Source organism: Ipomoea nil, unplaced genomic scaffold, assembly GCF_001879475.1.
Source record: "Ipomoea nil cultivar Tokyo-kokei standard unplaced genomic scaffold, Asagao_1.1 scaffold0193, whole genome shotgun sequence".
NCBI lineage: Eukaryota > Viridiplantae > Streptophyta > Magnoliopsida > Solanales > Convolvulaceae > Ipomoea > Ipomoea nil.
Genome location: NW_017616621.1, coordinates 1,701,091 through 1,724,085, shown reverse-complemented (window position 1 = coordinate 1,724,085; position 22,995 = coordinate 1,701,091). Strand labels below are relative to the sequence as shown.

General features: G+C 38.0%; 1 protein-coding gene and 1 long non-coding RNA gene across 2 annotated transcripts; both read right to left on the bottom strand.

Moving 5' to 3' along the window:
• Positions 1-17,808: 17,808 nt before the first annotated feature.
• LOC109189016 lies at positions 17,809-18,666 on the bottom strand. Its single transcript, XR_002055527.1, has 2 exons — positions 18,491-18,666; positions 17,809-18,397 (listed from the first exon to the last, which is right to left on the bottom strand). It is a non-coding gene; the product is annotated as an uncharacterized LOC109189016 (long non-coding RNA).
• A 721-nt stretch (positions 18,667-19,387) lies between these two features.
• Positions 19,388-22,995, bottom strand: LOC109188465 (protein HOTHEAD-like). Its single transcript, XM_019339166.1, has 6 exons — positions 22,894-22,995; positions 22,625-22,796; positions 21,867-22,508; positions 20,859-21,247; positions 19,745-20,310; positions 19,388-19,606 (listed from the first exon to the last, which is right to left on the bottom strand). The coding sequence occupies exons 1-6, from the start codon at positions 22,978-22,980 to the stop codon at positions 19,552-19,554; spliced, it is 1,911 nt and encodes a 636-aa protein (XP_019194711.1). The 5' UTR covers positions 22,981-22,995; the 3' UTR covers positions 19,388-19,551.

The following is a 22,995-nucleotide window of genomic DNA, read 5'->3' as shown; positions in this document are numbered from 1 at the left end:
GTCTTTTTTCAAGGTGTTTGAGCCCGTCACTGGAGGAGAACAAGTCTTCATGGGCAACTCCAGCATTTCTGAGGTAAGTGGTAGAGGAAAAGTAGAGTTATTGCTTAATTCTGGTAAGAAGTTATTACTGAACAATGTGTTGTATGTTCCCTCTCTGCGTAGAAACTTAATTTCCGGGGGCCTACTTAATAAGGCCGGGATCAAAATTGTCCTTGAGTCAGACCGATTGGTTATGACTCGGTTTGGGACTTTTCTCGGAAAAGGGTATCTAAGGGGGGGGGGGGGGGGATTATTTGTGTTAGACATATCTGTAATTGGACCAGAATCTATCAATAAGAATAATGCTTCCCCTTCGGCTTATATTACTGTTTCAGTTGATTTGTGGCATGGTAGATTAGGACATGTTGGCTCAAAGTGCTTAAATAGATTAAAAAGCCTGAATATGTTGCCAAACTTGTCTAATGATGCATGCTCCCAATGTGAAACTTGTGCTGAAGCAAAATTTGCTAGGAAGCCATTTTCTGCGGTAACTCATAGAACTTCATCTATACTTGAATTGATTCACTCTGATCTAGCGGATTTTAAAACCACTGAAAGTAAAGGTGGAAAACTGTATTATATAACTTTTATAGATGACTATTCTCGTTTTACAAAACTATACCTGTGACACCCCAAAAATCCACACTCCAAACTATGAATTAATTGAGTAATTAATTCTATTTCTTTTGAGGAATTGATTCCTAAAATCCTGATTTTTGATACTCAAGGACTAGTATTTGACTAGTCAATCTTTACGTGGTGTTGTACCTTTTGCTTTGAGAGGAGTTCCCTTGTTCCTTACACTTTCTAAGAGTTAGTAAGGGTATCCTTGTCTTTTCACCAAGAGCTAGTTTTGTAACCTAAACCTAGAAGACTTCTTCATTTCATTCCCTTACATTTCCTAGAAAATATCTCTACCTTCTCTCTAGAAAACAAGAGTAGCTTGTTCTTCAAGCCAAAAGAAGCCTTTGTGAAGATTCCAAGATTTGCTTCCAAGATTCAATCTTTCCTCTATTTTGGCATCTAGAAGGGTAAGATCTAAGCTTGTCTAGTCTTTTTGGTTCCATCTTAGTTGTCTTTTTCTTAAAGGTTGGTGTAAGAAGAGTGTTTTGGTCTTCAAGAGGTAACCCATGCTCTACAAAACCTATTTTGCTTACCTATATATGATTTCTTGGCTTCTACATGTGTTTTGCTATGAAATGTGAGAGTTTATGCATTTATCTTGTGATATTGCATATCTAGAGCTTGTGTTTAGGTTTCCTTTGTGCCATTGCTTGGCATTTTCCTTGGTTCAAGTCATTTTGTTGTGCTTGGTGAGATTTGCCATGTTTTGGACTTGAATTTGTGTTTGGAGGAGAAAATCCCTGAAGGGATTTGTTGTGGTACAGGGACGTACCCGCGGGCGGAACGGCGGGCGGGGCACCACCCGCCGGCCTACCCGCAGGAACGTATGCTTTGTGGGTGTTGTACCCGCGGGCGGGACCACGGGTGGGGCACTACCCGTGGGTCCACCCGCGGGGAACACGTTGAGGTTGGAGTGGGATTTGTTCCCCGTGTTTCGTTTGTCTCTGTCTTTGATCTTTTGGCCTCCCGTTGTTCTTTTGTGGAACTATTTGAGCGTCTTCTTGATGTTTCGTAGGTCTAGAGCTTTATGGTAGGTATCCATGTAGGATCTTTGGTGTTGTGTATCGTGCTAAGTGTTCAACATTGTGTTTCGTTGAACCGTGTGGTGTCTTGTGTGTTCCTCGGAACTATCTTGAGTTTCCTCGTTGTTGAGCTTGCTAGTTATTATCTTAATGCTAGCGTCGTTGTTGTCGATGGGTGGTGACATGTCTCTTGGTTGAGTATATTTCATACCTTCTTTTGCAATCCGTTTCTTGTTTCGTGTGAGTGGTGGTGCGTGTGTGGCTTTACCTGGATTGCACGATTAGTGGTATGGGACGCTAGTCACCAAGGTATTGCAGCGGTCCTCGTGGTGGCCGTGACGTGATTTCATGGAGTTGTGGCTGAGTCCACGTGTTTGGGGGATAACATTGTGTTATCCAGGCATGTGTTGCCGTGAATTGGTGGGTTTTCGTTGGTGGTTATAGGTGGGGGACGACGGTCCCGGAGGAATAAGGTTGGACTTGGCTGTACAGGGGCTTTCTGGAGGTAATGGTTGGCACCGAAGGTACAAGGTTGGGGGTAGCCATAAGGTTGGAACAGGGCATAAGGAAGGCATATCAACTCGTGATGGGTGATGTCACGAGTGCTTGTGAAGCCATTGTTGTGGTGAGTTCTCTTCTCTCGTGACGTGTGTAGTCACGGAGGCTTGTGGTGTGGTGTTTTGGCATGTGTTGTCGTTGGGTGAGTCTTTATCCTTGTGTGTGGTTAACCTTTGTGGTTTGGGATGTGTTCCCGGTTTTGTCCTTGTGAGTGGTGAGTCCTGTGCTGTCTTTTGATCTTGGCTTTTGACTTATATATATGTATTCCGTTTCGAAAATGGTTTTCATATTATATATCTACCTATTTATGATACTTAACGGTATTGGTGGGTTACTAGCATCTTTCGCTGACCGGGCGTCGCCCCGATGTTTATCTTTGTATCTTTCAGGTGATGCGTAGTCGAGCGCGATGTCTAGAGACGGTAGCTTAGCACCTGTATCTTTAGACAGTGTTATTGAGGCCTGTGTGCCAATGTCTTAGACTGTTCTAGTTTGGTTGTTTTTGGGATAGTGTTACACTTGCAGATTGTCGCCATAGCGTATACCTAGTGTGGTATACGTGGCATAACACCCCGTTTTGGATTCCTTTTATCCAGTTATCTTTTTATCTTCCGCTGTGCTAGTTTTGTGCTTGATCTGCAGGTGCTAAGACTCGTTTTAAGTAGTCTTGTTTTTGGGGGGTGTTACAATACCTCTTGAGAACAAAAGATGAAGCTGAACACAAATTTGTGATTTTTAAAACTGAGGTAGAAAATCAGTTAAACTTGAAAATAAAGAGGCTTCGTTCTGACAGAGGTGGAGAGTTTGAATCTGTATCGCTAAAAACCTTATGTGAAACTTCGGGTATAATCCATGAAGTAACTGCACCTTACTCTCCCCAACAAAATGGCATCGCTGAAAGGAAAAATAGAACCCTTAAAGACATGATTAACGCAATGTTGATCAATTCTGGGGCACCAGACTCTATGTGGGGGGAAGCTGTTCTAACGGCGAACCACATTTTAAATAGAGTCCCACATAAAGGGTTCGAAAAAACCCCTTATGAGATGTGGAAAGGGCACGCCCCGAACCTGAAACACTTTAAGGTGTGGGGATGCTTGGCTAAGGTGGGTCTACCATCCCTGAAAAGGTCCAACATAGGACCCAAAACCTTTGATGCTATTTTTGTTGGATATGCCGAGAATAGTGCAGCATATAGGTTTATGTGTCTAGAAAACCGTTCTATGTGTGAATCAAGAAATGGAATATTCTTTGAACATATCTTTCCTTTAAAAAATGCTTATGTCTCACCAGTTGATACTCTGTGTCAAAATGATAATGTCAATTTTCCTCGCATTACTAACGATTTGGATGAGCCAAGAAGAAGCAAAATACCCAGGATAGAGAAGAATTTTGGTTCTGACTTCATAACATATGTCACAGAACTAAAAGATTTAAACGAACTGTGTGATCTGTTTGTGTGCCAATTAGTATTGGAAGAAGAACCAAAAACGTTTAAAGAAGCAATGCAGTCAGTCAACTCCATTCTGTGGAAAGAAGCAATCAAAAGTGAATTAGACTCTATTCAGTCCAACCACACCTGGGAGTTGGTAGAACTACCCAAAGGGTGCAAGGCAGTTGGTTGCAAATGGATCTTCAAAAGAAAACTTAGACCAGATGGGTCTATTGAAAGGTTCAAAGCCAGGCTAGTAGCCAAAGGCTTTACGCAGAGATTCGGTGAGGATTAATTTTACACATACTCACCGGTGACAAAAGTGGGAACCATTCGTGTTCTATTTGCATTGGCTTCTTTACACAACTGGATAGTTCACCAAATGGACGTAAAAATTGCATTCCTCAATGGTGAATTAGAAGAAGAGATCTACATGGAACAACCACCTGGTTGTGTTGATCCAGGGCAAGAAGGAAAGGTATGTAAATTAAAAAGATCTCTTTATGGCCTAAAACATGCCCCCAAGCAGTGGAATGAAAAATTTCACAAGACCTTAATGGACCTAGGCTACACGACTAACCGGTCAGATGCCTGTTTGTACTCAAAGGAGGTCCAATCCAGCATTGTAATAATATGTCTCTATGTGGATGACATGTTGATTTTTAGCTCAAGTATTGAGGCTATAACTGAAACCAAACGAACTCTATGTCAACAGTTTGAAATGAAGGATCTAGGAGAAGCCGATGTGATACTCGGGATAAAAGTCACAAAAACCAATACAGGTTACCTTCTATCCAAGGTCACTACACAGAAAAACATCTGAAGAAGTTTGACAGTTATGATGTTGTTCCGGCTAAGACTCCTTACGATCCTAGTGTCAAACTACTGAAGAACATGGAATCAGGTATGTTTCATGAAAAATATGCAAAAGTAATTGGGAGTCTAATGTTCTTGATGAACTATACACGTCCCGACATTGCATTTGTCGTGAATAAACTTAGTCGTTTCACTCATAACCCTGGTGGCCCTCACTGGGACGCACTAAAAAGGATACTCCGGTATCTTAGAGGCACGTTAGACTGGTGATAAACATTATTTTGATTGCTATTTTAAATAGTCTTTTTATAATTAATTTACAACAATTGATTAATTTTATATCTATTTTTATTTATTATTGTTATAAGTAGTTTTTATTAATATTGTTTATTTTTGGGGTTATTTTTGTTATTAAATTAGTTTTCTAATTAAAAGTGTCAGCCCAATAAATTATTGTCTTTAGTTTTATTATTATTATTATTATTATTATTATTATTATTATTATTATTATTATTATTATTATCAGTTAATCACAGGAACTAACCGAACGAAAAAGGAGATCGCAAACTCAGCATCTTCTTCGGTCATTGACGAGCGAACCAGCAGCCTTCTGATCTACGGTTCTCCTTAATTTTTGCGGCTATTCTCCGAAGAGTGTGAAGGAGCAGTTGGGGTACTGGGTATAAATATGGGCGATTTTGCAGAAGAAAGAGGACCAACTCACTCCGGAGCGATTCCGGTTCGGCGCCGGCAGTGCTGAGAAATTCTCCTCCGGGCAGCAATTTTCCGGCGGCCAACGATCAATTCTGGCGGTGCTAATTCATTTGGTGGCAACAGATAATCGTAGCTTCTTTGCCCTTCTAATTACTGTGTTTTGGTTTTGCATTGTAGTCAATTTTTCTTATCATTGGCTAGAAGGGTTTAGGAGTTAATTACTTATTTGTTGCGTCATTAGTTTAGATAACATTGTTAATCGGAAATTCTGGGCACAACATTTCATACTGTCATTTCTTTCTTTCACTTTATTTTCCCTTGTTATTAATCTATTTTGAAATTAGTTACTTGGTGAAAGAATGATAGTGTATGGTGTTTCTTGTTAACTTTAATATGCTTTGCTAAATCTAGCATTCTAGGATCATTTTAGTAGCAGCATTCCGTTTCTAATTCCTTTTAAATATTGCTTTTCATTTTCTTGAGTCAAAATATATTCATTTAATTTGTTTACCATTTGATTGTCAAAGAATTATTAATTTAATTAATTTCAAACGTAATTAAATTGCATTAGTATCAATTCCCTGTGGGTTCGACCCTTGTCTTTGCACACTATCACTGCAATGAATCGTGCACTTGCGAGGACTAACTAAATTGTCCATCAACTGGGGTCTCAACTTCAAAGGATACCCAGCTGTGCTAGAAGGGTTCTGTGATGTGAACTAGGTAAACGAGAGTGATGATGTCAGCTCTACAAGTGGATATGTGTTCACACTATGTGGGGCTGCTGTGTCTTGGAAAATTGCTTTAATCTTGCATTTCATTTAAGTCTTTCGTCCATTTAAAAATTGCTTTATGTTTGTTTTTGCTTTCGCTATTCTCTTTATTTAATTTTCTCATTTCTTAACTGCTTGATTCTTTAATGCTATCTCTTTCTTATTATTTCGTTTGTTTTTTCTTTTTAAGCTTGCTCATTTATTTAATTCGTCGGTCCATTCTATTTTCCGAAAATTCTATTTTCATTCTCAATCACACAAAAAAACCAAAGTTTGAAAATTTTTACATTTTAATATGTACTCTTTTTTATCAAACCAAAATAATTCTTATAATAATGATTTCGTACAGGCAAATTCAATTAATGTTTCTAATCAAAGGCCTGTGCATGACCCGTTTTATAATTCTTATAATTCGGGTTGGGAAAATCATCCGAATTTTTCTTCAAATAATCAAAATTATTTTAAGCCAAACTATCCTAATTTTTATTGGGGTAATGATCAAAATGATTTTCAACCAGTTGAGTCACCCCAACCTGAAACACCATCTTTGGAGGATTCCTTGAATGATTATATACATGCTTGCAATAGGCGGCAAGAAGCAAATGATCTACGGTTTCAAAAGCAACAAGAAGAACATGATCAATGGTTGCAGATGCAACAAGAAGCTTATGAGCCCCAAGAAACAGATGAACAACGACTTGAAGAAAATGAGGCTTGCTTTAAAAGAATAGAAGCACATTTAGAGCAAATTGCTAAATTTGTGCAAGGGCATGTGCCAGGTAAGTTACCTAATCAACCTGAGGATGCTCTGAATGATGAAAAAAATAAGTTAAAAGATAATATCACTTCTGAACAAACTGAAATAATTGGAAAATTGCATAATGTTGTTGATGATATTGTTGTTGAAAATGATGAGCCTCAGTTGCATAAATCTAGTAACCCTTATGTGCCTCCAGTCCCTGTTGATGAAAGTTTTGAAAACACCAACCCTATACAAAATGGAGATTTTGAGGAGGAGGAGCCCTATGTAGCACCCGAGTCTTATGTGCCCTCAGTTCCATTTCCAAATAGGCTCGAAAGTTATGTGCCCGAAACGGTAGTTACAGAGCTACAAAAAGAATTGCCCCCAATCCCTTTTGATTCTCAAGCAAACAAATTAACAAAAAATGTGCTTGGTGAAACTATTGAGTTTCCAATTTTTACATCTATGAATTTGTCTGCTAGATCTAACCTAGTTTTTGCAGTTAAGGGGTTGAATCTTGCTGAGGATGGTAAGTTGGGTTTCAATAAACTCCAAAAGGAGAATCTTTTAAATGGCGTTGATAATGAAGAATGTTATTCTTGTTATTTTCAAACTGCTTGGCTGAATGAAAATTGCACAAAAACAAAATCTAATAAAGGAGGACTCTCTTTGTCTTCTTTTCTTTCCTCTCACAACATTGGGGACAATGTTGAAAATAAGTGTGGGGAAGGGGTTCTACCCACAAATCGTAAAAAATTAAAAAATTTCAAACTTTTTAATTTTCTTATGTATATTTTCTTAAACCTTTTATTTTAAAATTCTAGCATTAGCTTGAGCTTTACACTTTTTAGTCTTTTAAATATTCGTTGATAGAAATAATGCATGTTTTTGTCAACTCTTAGTGTGTATATTGCTTTTGACTAGTTGTTAATTTCTTTATATTTTGAATAACTTTGTCAAAAAAAATTAGAATTTGAAAATCACAAATACCCTTATGTGTTCTATACAATTTCTTTAGTAGTTTATATGCATCTTTCACTTTATTTTACCTTTTTCAAATTCTTAAACAATTTTTGAGTGCTATAAATTGTGTTGTAGTGTGTTGGTTCAAGGATCATATCTATGGCATAAGTGAGGTGAAAAAAAAAGATTTGAAAAATATGAAAAAAATAAAAATGAGTGTATTATTTATTTATTTATTTTGTTTGCAATAAAGTAAGAGATTCTACCCCGCTGAATCAGCCACCTATACACATGTACCATAAATAAATAAGTGTCGTGGTCTGGTTTATGAGTACACAGAAAATGAAAACCCAAACAAGTCTGGCGTAAAATGGCGAGGTTTTTGGGGAAGTTCTCTTTGAAAAAAGTCAAAATAGAAAAATAATGAGTGAACTTTTGTAGAGACGAGCAATTGCATTTCAATTTTAATAAATGCCTTGATCCTAATTTCCTTCATGTTTTGCACCTGCACTGTGATTGAATATTTCTGAATTTGGTTTAGGTTGAATTTGGTGAAATTTTCATGTTTTTCTATTGAGTTTTTGTATAGTTCATATAAGGGGTGTCAGCACACGAGCACAAGTTTTATATTTATTTTAGTTGTTAAAGTTTTTAATTTCTAGTGAAATGTTTTATACATACTTTGAGTTGGCACTAACTTTGCATTGGTGGTAATTAATTTGAAAGGCTATTCAGGTAAAGATCAGTTTAATGTTAGTTTTATTTTTGGTTTTATTTCGAACTTTTTTATCTTTTCCTTTTTAATAATGATTTTGCTTGAGGACAAGCAAAGAAATAAGTGTGGGGAAATTTGATAAACATTATTTTGATTGCTATTTTAAATAGTCTTTTTATAATTAATTTACAACAATTGATTAATTTTATATCTATTTTTATTTATTATTGTTATAAGTAGTTTTTATTAATATTTTTTATTTTTGGGGTTATTTTTGTTATTAAATTAGTTTTCTAATTAAAAGTGTCAGCCCAATAAATTATTGTCTTTAGTTTTATTATTATTATTATTATTATTATTATTATTATTATTATTATTATTATTATTATTATTATTATTATTATTATTATTATTATTATTATCAGTTAATCACAGGAACTAACCGAACGAAAAAGGAGATCGCAAACTCAGCATCTTCTTCGGCCATTGACGAGCGAACCAGCAGCCTTCTGATCTACGGTTCTCCTTAATTTTTGCGGCTATTCTCCGAAGAGTGTGAAGGAGCAGTTGGGGTACTGGGTATAAATATGGGCGATTTTGCAGAAGAAAGAGGACCAACTCACTCCGGAGCGATTCCGGTTCGGCGCCGGCAGTGCTGAGAAATTCTCCTCCGGGCAGCAATTTTCCGGCGGCCAACGATCAATTCTGGCGGTGCTAATTCATTTGGTGGCAACAGATAATCGTAGCTTCTTTGCCCTTCTAATTACTGTGTTTTGGTTTTGCATTGTAGTCAATTTTTCTTATCATTGGCTAGAAGGGTTTAGGAGTTAATTACTTATTTGTTGCGTCATTAGTTTAGATAACATTGTTAATCGGAAATTCTGGGCACAACATTTCATACTGTCATTTCTTTCTTTCACTTTATTTTCCCTTGTTATTAATCTATTTTGAAATTAGTTACTTGGTGAAAGAATGATAGTGTATGGTGTTTCTTGTTAACTTTAATATGCTTTGCTAAATCTAGCATTCTAGGATCATTTTAGTAGCAGCATTCCGTTTCTAATTCCTTTTAAATATTGCTTTTCATTTTCTTGAGTCAAAATATATTCATTTAATTTGTTTACCATTTGATTGTCAAAGAATTATTAATTTAATTAATTTCAAACGTAATTAAATTGCATTAGTATCAATTCCCTGTGGGTTCGACCCTTGTCTTTGCACACTATCACTGCAATGAATCGTGCACTTGCGAGGACTAACTAAATTGTCCATCAACTGGGGTCTCAACTTCAAAGGATACCCAGCTGTGCTAGAAGGGTTCTGTGATGTGAACTAGGTAAACGAGAGTGATGATGTCAGCTCTACAAGTGGATATGTGTTCACACTATGTGGGGCTGCTGTGTCTTGGAAATCAACCAAACAATCGTGCATAGCCAGATCAACTATGGAAGCAGAGTTCATAGCTTTAGATCTGGCTAGCCAAGAGGCTGAATGGCTAAGAAATCTGTTGGCAGACGTGCCGCTGTGGGGGAGTCCTGCTCCCGCTGTACCCATTCATTGTGATTCTCAAACTGTTATTTGTGTGGCACATAATAGTGTCTACAATGGAAAGAGAAGACACATTAGAGTCTGACATGAGTCTGTACGACAGTTAATATTGAATGGGGTAATCACAATGGAGTTTGTGAGATCTGAAAGGAATATAGCTGATCCTTTCACAAAAAGCCTAAATCGAAAGGCTATCCTTGATACATCAAGGGAGATGGGCTTAAAAGCCAATGAGGTGAGAAATTCATGATGGATACCACCTCGGTGGTCAAACGAAGTCATGGAAAGACTCGCATTTATAAGCAGACTGTAAATCAGTCCGCACGCCGTTGGCAGTCAACGGTAAAGTACAATCGGTGGAGTGGAATGTCTGTGCTGAGACAGACAAAACAGTGTTAATATATGGTTATCCAAATAACTATACAAAGTTTACAACAAATGAAGCTAACAAGGTGCACATAAGTTCAAAATTCAACTAGCTGAAGAGTTCAAGACTCTGTTCACTCTCGGATAGTGGATTACTTATTGCCACCACTTGTCAGTTCAAGTTTAACACACTGACATGAAAGCTAGCTCCTGTTTGTTACGCTCAGGTTCTCTCCGTCAATCCTTTCATCTTCGAATGTGTGGGGGATTGTTGGGGAAACATTCAAAGGAAAGGAACAATTTAGGTGGTCAGCATGCATTCCCTATTATGAGGGCCATGCATTATTGTCTGAAAATATGGAGTGGTCAGCATTGGCCTTTGAGATGAGGGCCATGCCTTCCCTATTTTGGTGCTTCAGTTGTAATGAAGGTAAATTGCTATAAATAGCAATTTATTCTTCATTACAAACACACGGCATTACAGCCAAATACGAGAAACACCACTCTCTATTCTTCTAGGATAAGTTCTTCCCGTCTGTGTTATCTGTCGAAGATATAGCGATACCCTGGTCGTTAAATATCTTTAAGATAGTGTTGCCAAACACGACACAGAACGCTGCCGGTTTCCTGTCCCGAAGCAACAACACGTCGCAAATATCCATTCCAGGTATTCATCGCACCTAAAGATGAAACATTAAAACAAATTTTTTCAGGAAGAGTTGAGGTCTTTATGCAAGAATGGTTTTTTTTAGGCCATCCAGGAAAGAGAAAAGGGAAAGGAGAGGCCCGCGTGGCCTGCACATACCGCGCCCAGCATATGCTGTGCAACCGTATGCACCATGCATGGTGCACACGGTTGCAAAAACGACGTCGTTTTGATTAAAACGACGCGTTCGACTCTAAAAAAAATCATTTTCGATTGCCGTTAACGGCGTTATGCTGTGCTATATATCCATAATTAATGAACTTTATATCCAGAATTAATGAACTATATATCCAGAAATAGTGAACTATATATCCACACCGGTTACTAGTACTCTATTCTTGGCTTATGGCAGTTCGTTGCGTGTGTGTATTCAGAATGAATAAACTATATATTCAGAATTAATGAACTATAAATTCAGAATTAGTGAACTATATATCCATAATTAATGAACTATATATCCAGAATTAGTGAACTATGTATTCAGAATTAATAGACTATATATCCAGAATTAGTGAACTATATATCCACACCGAAAATGGTAGAAATCCCATCGATTGGAGTAAAAAAAAATTGATTGGTAGAGTTAAACGGTGCCATTTACGGCACCGTTACTCCAGCATAGTGAAACAGCGTCATTCGCATGGTGCACACGGTTGCACAAAACGACATCGTTTAATTTTGATTAAAAATGACGCATTCGACATTTTTATAAAAAAATCATTTTCGATTGTCGTTAACGACGTTACACTGTGCTATATATCCAGAATTAATGAACTATATATCCAGAATTAATGAACTATATATCCAGAATTAGTGAACTATATATGCACACCAATTACTGGTACTCTGTTTTGGCTTATGGCAATTCGCTGCGTCTGTGAATTCAAAATAAATGAACTATATATTCAGAATTAATGAACTATAAATTCAGAATCAGTGAACTATATATCCAAAATTAATGAACTATATATCCAGAATTAGTGAACTATGTATCCAGAATTAATGAATTATATATCCAGAATTAGTGAACTATATATCCAAAATTAGTGAATTATATATCATCGCCGAAAATGGTGGAAATCCCGTCGATCACTCAATTGGAATTAAAAAAAAAATTGATTGGTGGAGTTAAACAGTGCCACTAACGGCATCGTTACTCCACCATAGTGAAACTACGTCGTTCGCAACCGTGTGCACCATGTTGCACAACATAACAATTGTCTCCGGAACATTATGTCGTGCAACCGTGTGTACTGTGCATGGTGCACATGGTTGTAAAAACACCATCTTTTTTACGTCCGAATTTTTAAAAAAAAAATTATTTTTGATTGGCGTTAACTGTGTTATTCTGTGCATAATTTGAACTATATATCTAGAATTAATGAACTATATATCTAAAATTAATGAACTATATATCCCGAATTAGTGAAATATATATCCACACCGGTTACTGGTACTCTGTTTTGGCTTATGGCAGTTCGTTGTGTTTGTGTATTCAGAATGAATGAACTATACATTCAGAATTAATGAACTATAAATTCAGAATTAGTGAACTATATATCCAGAATTAATGAACTATATATCAAGAATTAGTGAACTATGTATCCAGAATTAATGAACTATATATCCAGAATTTGTACACAATATATCTAGAATTAGTGAACTATATATCCACACCGAAAATGGTGGAAATCCCGTCGATTGGAGTTAAAAAATAAAAAAAAATGATTGGTGGAGTTAAACAGTGCCACTAACGGAACCGTTACTCCACCATAGTGAAACGGCGTCGTTCGCAACCGTGTGCACCATGCATGGTGCACACGGTTGCACAGCATAACGATTGGCCAATGCACGCTCCCGTTGGTGCATCATGCTCTGTTGTTTTTTCTCGACAAACTTGCTTTTTAAATTATTTTTTCTCTTTCCTTCTTCTCTCTCCCTCTCTCTCTCTCTATCTATCTATCTCTCTCTCTCTCTCTCTTAATTGGCAACTCAAAAACCACAAAAAAATACTATTATTGGAGAAGCTCTAAGAATGTATATATGTTGGTTATGATGGAAAATTGGGGATTATGTAAAGTTTCAAAAAAAAAAAAATCTAGATAAATCCTAAAACGAATGATACTTTAACAAATAGCTAGTTCAAAGTATGGAGTTGACAACCATTAGAAAAATTGATAAACTAGATTTAATAAAATTGTATAATACACCGTAATTGATAAACTAAAAGTGTGACGTTCCCTTTGAAATAGAAAATAGAGAAGAAAATAAAATTATTCCTATCCATTTTTTCAAGTCTCACGCAAACATATTTATTTATTTAAATTCTTATTCAGGGAGTCTATTTTTACTTAGATACATTTCAGTTACTAAGTATTTAATTCGGATTCCGATTATGTTATTCCAACTATATCCATATCCCCTGTGTTTCTCTATTTCTTGTGTGTACGGTTTCACGATTTGCTTTTGCATTGACAATTGTAGCTAAGAAAAATGGTTGAGCAAATGATAGGAATGATAGTAAGGGTAAGTGTAAGGTAGTGTTTCCATCAAACGACACTACCAAGGATATACCAGTTGCTTCATCTTCCGCAGAGTTGAACGAGCTTGAGTCTCTGAACCAGAGATCTGAGAAGTGTAATGTGGAACAAAGAAGGGGAGAAAGCTCACAACAACTGGCAGTTGTGAATGGGCTAGAGAAACTCTTAATTCCTCTGATAAAAGAAGCTTCCAGGAGTACAATCACAAAGATCAATGAATGTGGTAGTGAGGAAGAAGCATAATAGGTTGTGTTAACTACTGGATCATCATCATATGAACAAGGAAGTTCCTCTATATGGGTATCCACTCCGTAGTGGAAAACTATGGGGACATATGCCACCACCCACCCATACTCATGCTCCTGCATATCATTACTGTGACACCCCGAAAAATTGACCTTTAAACCAGATTAATCATCCAATTAATCCCTACTTTTGGCCCTCACAATTTCCCTCCTAATTTTCATTGAGAATAGTTGAGGGACCTAAATTGACTAAGTCCCTTAGTTTTCTAACCTAGTCAATGAAAAGACTTTGTGCTTTATGCCTTGTACCCTAACCTTTATTTTCCTCCTAACAAGTTTGTGGGAAAGGGAGGTCATTTTAGTCTTTTCACAATCCTAGCTTGCCATCCAAGACATTTCCTAATACTACCACCTTAGTCTTCCTCACTTAGGCAAGAAACACCCTTCTCTCTACACTTCGGCTTTCTCTCTAAGCTAACCTAAAACCCTCTTAACCTTGCAAAGGAAAAACTCCAAGATTCCACCTTTCCACCTCTACAAACTTAGAAGGGGTATGTCCTAAGCTTGTTTAGTGTTATTACTTGGTTTTCCATAACCTTTATCTAAGTTTTGCTTGTTTTGTTGGGGTTTTGGTTTGTATTTGGAAGATCTTGTGGAAGAAGATCTTCAAGGAGAATCTTAGGAGTTGAGGAAATGTCATTTAGACTACAAAGGTATCCCATGTCCTACAAAACTTATTTTATACTTGCTATGATGATTTCTTGACATTCTTGATGCTATTGAGTGATTTTGGGAATATACTTGTGTTTATGCCATGTTAGAGCTTGTATGTAGGATCCTTTGATGCTATTCTTTGTGTTATTCTATGTGTTCAAGTTCCCTTCTTGATGAGTATGAGTTTTGAGGTGTTTTGGATTTGAACTTGTGCATTTTGGCAATTTTTCCCGAAGTGGGAATTCTCCTAGGTTTGCGGTACCTGCGGGTAGACCGGTGGGCGGTGTGCCACCCGCCAGTCAACCCCTTGGGTACAAGGTTGAAGGTGGCAAGGGAGAGCACGGGTGGTTGACCACCCGTGGCTCCACCCGCTGGTACAGTGCGGGTAGTGTGGCGGGTGGTCGTACTGCCCACTTGTACGCTGTATTTTGGCCCCCGTTTTGTTGAACCGTTATGCACTTGTGTGTCTCGATTGATGTTTCGTAAGTCTAGAACGATGTCTTAAGTACCGTAATAGGACTTGTGAGTCTTGAATCGTGTTTATGATCTAATCTTGTGATTCGTTGGATTAATATGAAGTATATGTTGTTCATATGAGCCTTGTTGAGTATCTTGATTGATTTGGATTCTAGCTACGTTGTTATTGGTACTAGTATGTGTTTACCCCGTATTGATCTTGCCTATTCTTGTTTAGGATTGATGACTTGTGTTACCAATCGTTGTGATCCTTTGATTTGGAAGCCTTTCGTTATTGTGGTATTACCTTGGAATGTTTCCTTCGTATTCTCTCTTGAGTTCTTTGATTGAACCTATCTTTGTGAATTCGTACAAATGTTGTACATTGTCATGATTATTCCTTGATTCGGGCTAATGATGAGTCTCAATTATCTATGTCAATGATTATGTGACTATGTGTATAAAAGCTGGCGGATATGAGCTTTGCTCAAATGATTGGCGGTAAACTATCACGTGATATGTTATTATTAATGAAAAGCATGCGGAAGAGCAGGCGGAGGAGCTAAGTCTCCACGGAGGAATAAGGTTGGACTGGTTGTATAGGGTGGCCTGGAGGTACAGGTTGGAACTGATATAAGGATGGAGCGGTGTAAGGTTGGAACTTGGTATAAAGTTGGAATGTGAGACTTGATCATTGATAATGTTTCTTGAAATTCATTTGCTTATGAGCATCCCTTTATATGTGACCTTGATGGTTGTTCATTGAATACCTTATCATTGATTATCGTTGAATTTGTATCATTGTCTTCTTGCGTAGATTCCATTGCTTAACTGTTGTTGGTCGGTATGATTGAGTAAATCTTTTGATGAGTCAAATGATGTGTATATCTCTCATTTTTAAAGCTAGTGTTGCTAAGACTATATGTATCTATTCCTAATGTCTCAAAAGTGGTTTTTCTTATAAACTATACGATATGGTACTTAACGCGTTGGAGTGGGTTACTTAGCATTATTCGCTAATGGGTGCTACCCCTTAATGTTTTACAGGTACAAAGTAGTTCTTCCTTGAGCGCACTAGATGGAGACGTTGTTAGCCTAGCCTTTCCTTCTCTCTTAGCATAGACGTTGTGGCCTACGATCCTTAAACATAGACTTGTGAATTTTATGTTGGTTTTGGGATAAAGTACTTTGAATTTAGCCTGTGCATCTAACAATTTAGTTTAGATGTTGCATAACATTTCCCGATTAACTGTTTAGCTTCAGCAACTCTTACTAGTTTAATGACAAAATTATCTTTATTCCTAAGCTTTAATTGCCTTATTTTATCCTTAAAATCGGGGGTGTTACAATTACCTACCACCACCACCACCTCCATACTATTACAAAAGAGTCTACGCTACACACCATTACACCCCTCCACCAAATCAGTATCCAAATGAACTTCCTACATCACCACCTACCATATGGCCATATGAGGGAACATGACCTTATCATTCATACTACATCGTGAGCTATACCAGTCCACGACTCAATCCACGAACGTGGACGGTTCGTAGAATCAAAACAGAAACTTCCATGACCCGATCCACGATCATGGACTGTTCGTGGATCCAAAACAGCACCCTCCACGTTGGGAAGAACCACCCCACAACTACCAATCACCCGCTCACCAAGACAAAGAGCGTGAGCACCTTGAAGGGAGAATTCAAAGCTTCATACTTGAATCTAAGGAGGAAATGATGAGCCTTAAAGCCTCCATGAAGAAAGAACTTGAGGAGGAGTTGAATGCTTTCAAGCATGACACACTTTAACCCCTCAAGAGAATGGAGGAAAATATTGCCCAATCTAGGCGAGTGCGCAGTCTAGTGTAGCTTCTTCCGCTTGTTTTATGGCCTGTGTGCCGATTTAGTTGTAGACCTTTGAGACTATGGATTAGATGTAATTAATGCAGATATTGCCGTAGCGTTCATTCTTTTTGGTGAACGTGGTATAACACCCCGTGTTTTGGATTTATGTTTATCTAGTTATCCTTCAGTTTTCCGCTGTGTATGTTGTTTAGCTCAATTATCTGCATGTTTAAGGCTTTTAAATAGCTTGTTTTTAAGGGGTGTTACAGTTGGTATCAGAGCCTAGGTTTGAACCTAGGAAGGAGTTAAGTCTAGACTTTCTAAGTGGCTAAGTGTGGTTTGAGACCTTTAAGCGACCTTAAGAATCTAAGTGTTAGGCTTAGGACTCTAGGTTGCGCGGTGAGCTGAGTCTTGCTTTCTGTCCTTTGCTTGTTTGCTATCTTTTGGTAACCGTGTTATTATATATATATATATATATATATATATAGGCGGGTTCAAGTGCGGCAGTGTCTTACGGTGCGGTTATTTCTTACGGTGCGGCAACACCAATAGTTCACCAAATATGCACCATCAACGTTAGGAAATACACCACACAAAACAGAGTAAACAGAGCCCTGCATCACCAAACACACACCATTAGGTGTGAGTAAAAACACCATACACTGTTCGGAAATACACCATTGGGGGTGGTGAGTTATATGGTGTGTTTTTTTGAGTCTGTGGTGTATTTTGTGATGTTTTATTACATTTCATTGGGGTGTGTTTTTATTACACTGTTGGTGCATATTGTTAACACTGTTGGTGTATTCTGGAATTTGACCGCACCGCCGCACCGTAAGACCCCGCCGCAATATGCGAACGAATCAACGCGCAACACATGTCCAGATCTAATGGATTAAAAAAACACGGTAGCATTTTCGTAAATAATTGAACATTGAAGTGCAAGTAAAATGTATTACAAGTGCACCTACTATCTGAAATAACTATCAGAAAACAAATAAGTGGATCTTCTTTGTTATACATCACTCTGAAATAACTATCACAACCTTATTTAACATAGCATGGTCTGTTCATGATTCCTGGACATCTACTATTTAGATGATTCAGAATATGTTTTCTCAACAATTGGAACAAGTTATATTAACTTGTGCACTTAGCTCTGTCAGTATTTGCATTCATGTAAAACATATGGTATATGAGTTTGTGAATTAATTGCCTAGTTGGTGCCTTGTAAAATCGACTTATTCATCCACCTACATGCACTTCCAATGGTGATATGGCCAGCCCATTCAAGATCATATCTTTTAAGAATTGAAGTATCTCTCTATACTCGAACAAGAAGGCACTCGCATTTTTTTTTTTGAGACCATGAGTTGTTCTGAGCATACCCTAACTAGTAAGAGACACTTTTAAGTCTGTACATACTCAGACTAATCTTCGTACGCACCGGGCTGGCCCAATTAAGGGATAAAGTACTCGCCAGATTGGTTTTTCCATACGTGAGTGGATTCGGACTCCCGACCTCTCTTAAGTAAGAAGAGTGCGCCGCCACTCACGCCAACAAAGTTGGTTAGGCACTGCATATTTAACAATGAAATGATCGAAGATGCACAGGCCAATCGCATGCATATCTGAAATGAAAGCCTTTGCCAGAACAGTGAACACCATACCTTTTATATACACATATGCATTGATATATATATCAAGCTGAAGCAGTCGTAGGGCAACTCTCCTTTGGCGGATAAGTAACTAATCAGGTCGAGATTTTTAAGGTTACTTACGTTGTAGCATCCGATTATCTGCCAAACGGAGAGCTGCCCTCCAACTCCTTAGCTCGCACAAATCCCATTTTTTGATGAATAAATTGGCAAAGTGCACGCTGAGGGTTTTATAGACTTCTTTTCTTCTGCGCTTTTCGGCCGTACTCATGGAATAAACCGTTGGAGAAATGGGATATGCTCTTATTGTGCCAAAGGATATCCTGTCTATGATTGATGTATATATATGCCCTATCCTCTTCTTTTCATTCATTGGTGAATGTGTATATATTTTGTGGTGGGATGTAAGTTCTTCTTGATATGGCTTTTTCCATATCTGTTTCTTTCACTCTGTTGAGATGCGGCCTATATACATTAATTTTGTGCAAAAGTATAGTGTAAGTGGTACGTGGCACCTCAACTCTTCTCCTTTAATTTGATTTTAAAAAAAGCACACATCACTATCTAAAGATGCACTCTAAGTGGACCGGAATATATCTTAATTTTAACCTTAACCAACAAAAGACTACAAGGAGTAAAACATTTTAGATTGTTCATAACCTACAACTTAAACCAAGAAAATAGAGCGTGCTTAATTCTGCATGGTTTGAGTATATCGATCCTTCCTTAAATTCTTCCATTTTGTTTTGTAGGTTTATATTTGTGAATTGTGATACAAATATATTTCACCTGATCTTTATTCGTTGTCAAGGATTATATTTTAAACCTAATAAATTTTATCTTATGATTTTAGCATGCACAATAGATCCAAATTAGTTCAGTTGACCGAGAAATTGAGAATTTATCATCTTGCAGAAATCCTTTTTTCTATTTTATTCAATGAAATGCATACAGTTCATAGTTATTTTGACACATCAACATCACATAAGCCTGCTTTAATTTTTTTCAACCAAAAAAAAAAAAGAAAAAGAAGAGAGAACAATAAATAGAACAAAATCGAGATCAGAGCATCATCACTTTGACTTCTTTCTGGCAAGTCTTTCCCTCAATATCTGTACTCCCATGTACCTGCACATTGCCCAATAATAATAATAACAATAATAATATTAATAATATTAATATTAATAATAATAACAATAAAGAAATAATTATAATTAACCTGGCGTAACTGAGATTACTTAAATTAAAAAGAAAAAAAAAAACTACCTTCCGAGCATCATAACAGTGGCCTGAGGATTAGTCCCAGGAGAGTAATAAAACGTGGATCCATCAACGACTCGAAGGTTATTAACTCCGAAAACCTTATAATTGTGGTCAACAACTCTGCCGACCTGGCAACCTCCATGATAGTGCCAGATTGTCATCACGCTGTCTCTACAGAACTGCTCCAATGATATTGAGGCGTTTGTGTGCTTGGGCAGCAGGTTCACCGGCGCCGAGGCGGACATGTTCAAGAGGATCTCCCAGGAAAGGTTGTCGAGCCGGAACTTGGCGAACGGCTTCGATTCGATTATGGATTCGATGACTCTGATGCCATTCACGCAACGCTGTAGGTCTTCGGGGTTTTTGAAGTAGTTGAAGGTGACGGAGGGGTTGTCGTCCGGACTTAGAGTTTGGAGAAATAGGTCGCCGGAGGAGAGTGGACCCATGATCTTCTCCAAGATGAACCCTCCTTGGAACGCCGGTTGTTCTAGCTTGCTCATGGCGGCGATAGCCTCGGCGATGGCTTCTGGGGTTCTTTGTTTTGGTGGCACCGTTGAAAGCTGTCCGATCTGCATCGTATCCAATCAATTTTTTAAAAATTATTATTAACCATAATATATTGAAAAATTCTCATGTGAAACCATTTCATGGGTTTGAGATATAGTGTTTTTTTTATTTAGTCCTAAAGGACTTTTTGTGTTTAATTAAGTTCTGGACTTTAATGATTTTATCTCATTGAGTCATCTGTTAAGATAGCTGGATAATTTCATATATAGTAATTTTATCTAAATTAATATTCAATTATAGTGATTTTACTCAATTTAGTCATTAACTATAGTCATTAGTTATTTTTTTATTTAGTCCTTGATTCTAACTGCCGATGATTTTTTTTTTTTTTGAATGCTACTAACTCTATTACACTGTAGTTATAATTTAAGATTAAATAAAAAAAAAAACTATAATGAATGACTAAATTAAGTATTAACTCATAAAATATTATAAATAATATTTAAAGTATTGATTATATCTATAATTTATTATGACACAAGTCATACCAATTGAGATCCATAAAATGGTCTCACAAGAGGGAGCCCCATTAATTGAGAGAAAGTGTTACCTTAGGAGAGAACATTCCATAATCATGGCTAGGGGCAGAGGCGGCGAAGTTTTCGCCGGAGGCGGCTTCGATGTAGGTGCCGAAGGGGGTTATTCCGACGATCTGAATGAGGGAAACCTCGACGGGGACCGGAGACGGCACGAACACGGCGTTCATCGGATTATCCGACATGCCTCGTCCGACCATGGGCTGGTCCAAGACCACACTGATATTATGGTCCATAAGATGTTGGGCCGGGCCTATTCCACTCAGCATTAGTAACTGTGGGCTCCCAAGGGCCCCAGCTGATACAATAATTTCGTTCATTGATCCTTTCTTCAAGATCGCCTTGTGCCTCACCCCTAATGCATCTCTAAACACCACTGAGCTGGCTCTTAGCTTTGAACTACCTGCAATTTTTATACATTTAATTAAACTTTATGATGCATTATTGACACATGTTTCAGTAGTGTTTAATGCAATCAAATATGATATATCTAACTGTATTAGGTACATTTAAGCTCGTACCATACTCAGACTAATCTCTGTTTACACCGGACCGGTCCAATTAAGGTGCAAAGTGTTCGTGAGATTGATTTTTTCATACGAGAGGGTGTTCGAACTCCCAACCTCTTTTAAAGGATAAAAGTGCACGACCACTCACGCTAACCAAGCTGGTTAGTTAATACTCGATTTAGTCCTTCAATTGCATGAGTTTCAATGTGTTATAATAATTTCTATAAGAGCGAGATCATAATTCCTAAGAAGTAAGAATGTAATATAAATCTTGCATCTCAACTAACCAATTAATAAAATACTGGTGTAAATTGAGTTAATACTTGAGATATAAATTGAGTTATTTAATACTCAATTTGGTACCTCAAGTATATACATTTCACCAACCTTTTTAATTTTCTGGTTAGACATTAATTTGTTAGCGGTTAAAAGTAAGGCTAAAAATGTAATTTCGTAATCATTAGATTAGTGATTAGCTAATGATGGCTGTACAAATTAAATGAAATGTAGTACCTTTGTGTCTAAACAAGATTCGGTGAACGGAAGCATGCAAGAGAACGGTGAGGCCAGAGGGGTTGGCATACTCGAGAAGATCGGCGGCGGTGTGGCGGATGCCGGAGGAGTTGAAGGTGGAACCGCCGATCTTGGTACCGTACATATGGTCGTAAGTGAAGCCATTGTACGGCGTGACCCCAGCCTCCAGCAGCCCATCTCTGACGGCCGACTGCCACTCCCTCACCGGCGGCATAAACGCTACCTTTTTCTCCACCCACTGGTACGACTCGTTGACCAGCCGGCCGTCCCACCCCACGTCGCTCACGTAATCCGGCGACGCGCGCGTGTAGAACCCCGCGTTCAGGCAGCTCCCGCCGCCCAGAACGCGTGCGCGCGCGTTTATCACCCCGTCCTCGGACACGAAGCGCTGCGACGGCGAGGTCGGCGAGAGGTCGGAGAGGGCAACGCCGAACGACGACAAGTTGGTGATGTTGGGATTGCCGTACGGTGAACCTCCCCGCTCCAGCAGAAGAACGCTGTAGTTCTGCGACAGCGTCGCCGCCAACGGACACCCGGCGGTGCCGCCTCCGATGATGATGTAATCATAGTGCGACACTTTCGGCGCCGCCGTTGCTTGGTGCATGAAGGAGTAATCCGGAGCTGCCCATTTTCCGGCAATGCAACCCAGACAACATTAACAGACCAAACATAAATTAAAAACCAAAAAAAAACAAAAAAACAAAAAACAAAAAAGAATCAGAAAAAGAAAAATAAACCTGTTTCAGAAACAGAAGACGAGACATGGAGAATTAGAAGTCCAAGAAACGCAAGATTGAGCGATTTACAGAGACCCAATGCCATGACGATGATGATGATGATTGATGAGAGAGAGAAGAGGGAGAGTCTGGAATCTGCAGTAGTCTGGTACTCTGGTTGCTTTGATGAGAGCTAAATAAAAAGAAGAAAAAAAAGAGATTTATAAGTTGGAATAATAAATGAATGATTAATTATATATTGTAAAATGCAAAAGTTGTCTTAATCTCACCGGTACTAACGGCAATAAGATTGAGAGTATAAAGGTTGCTCTCTGTGTTTGTAGGCTATGGATACGAACTCCGATCCAAGTGCACATTTAAAGAAGCAATGA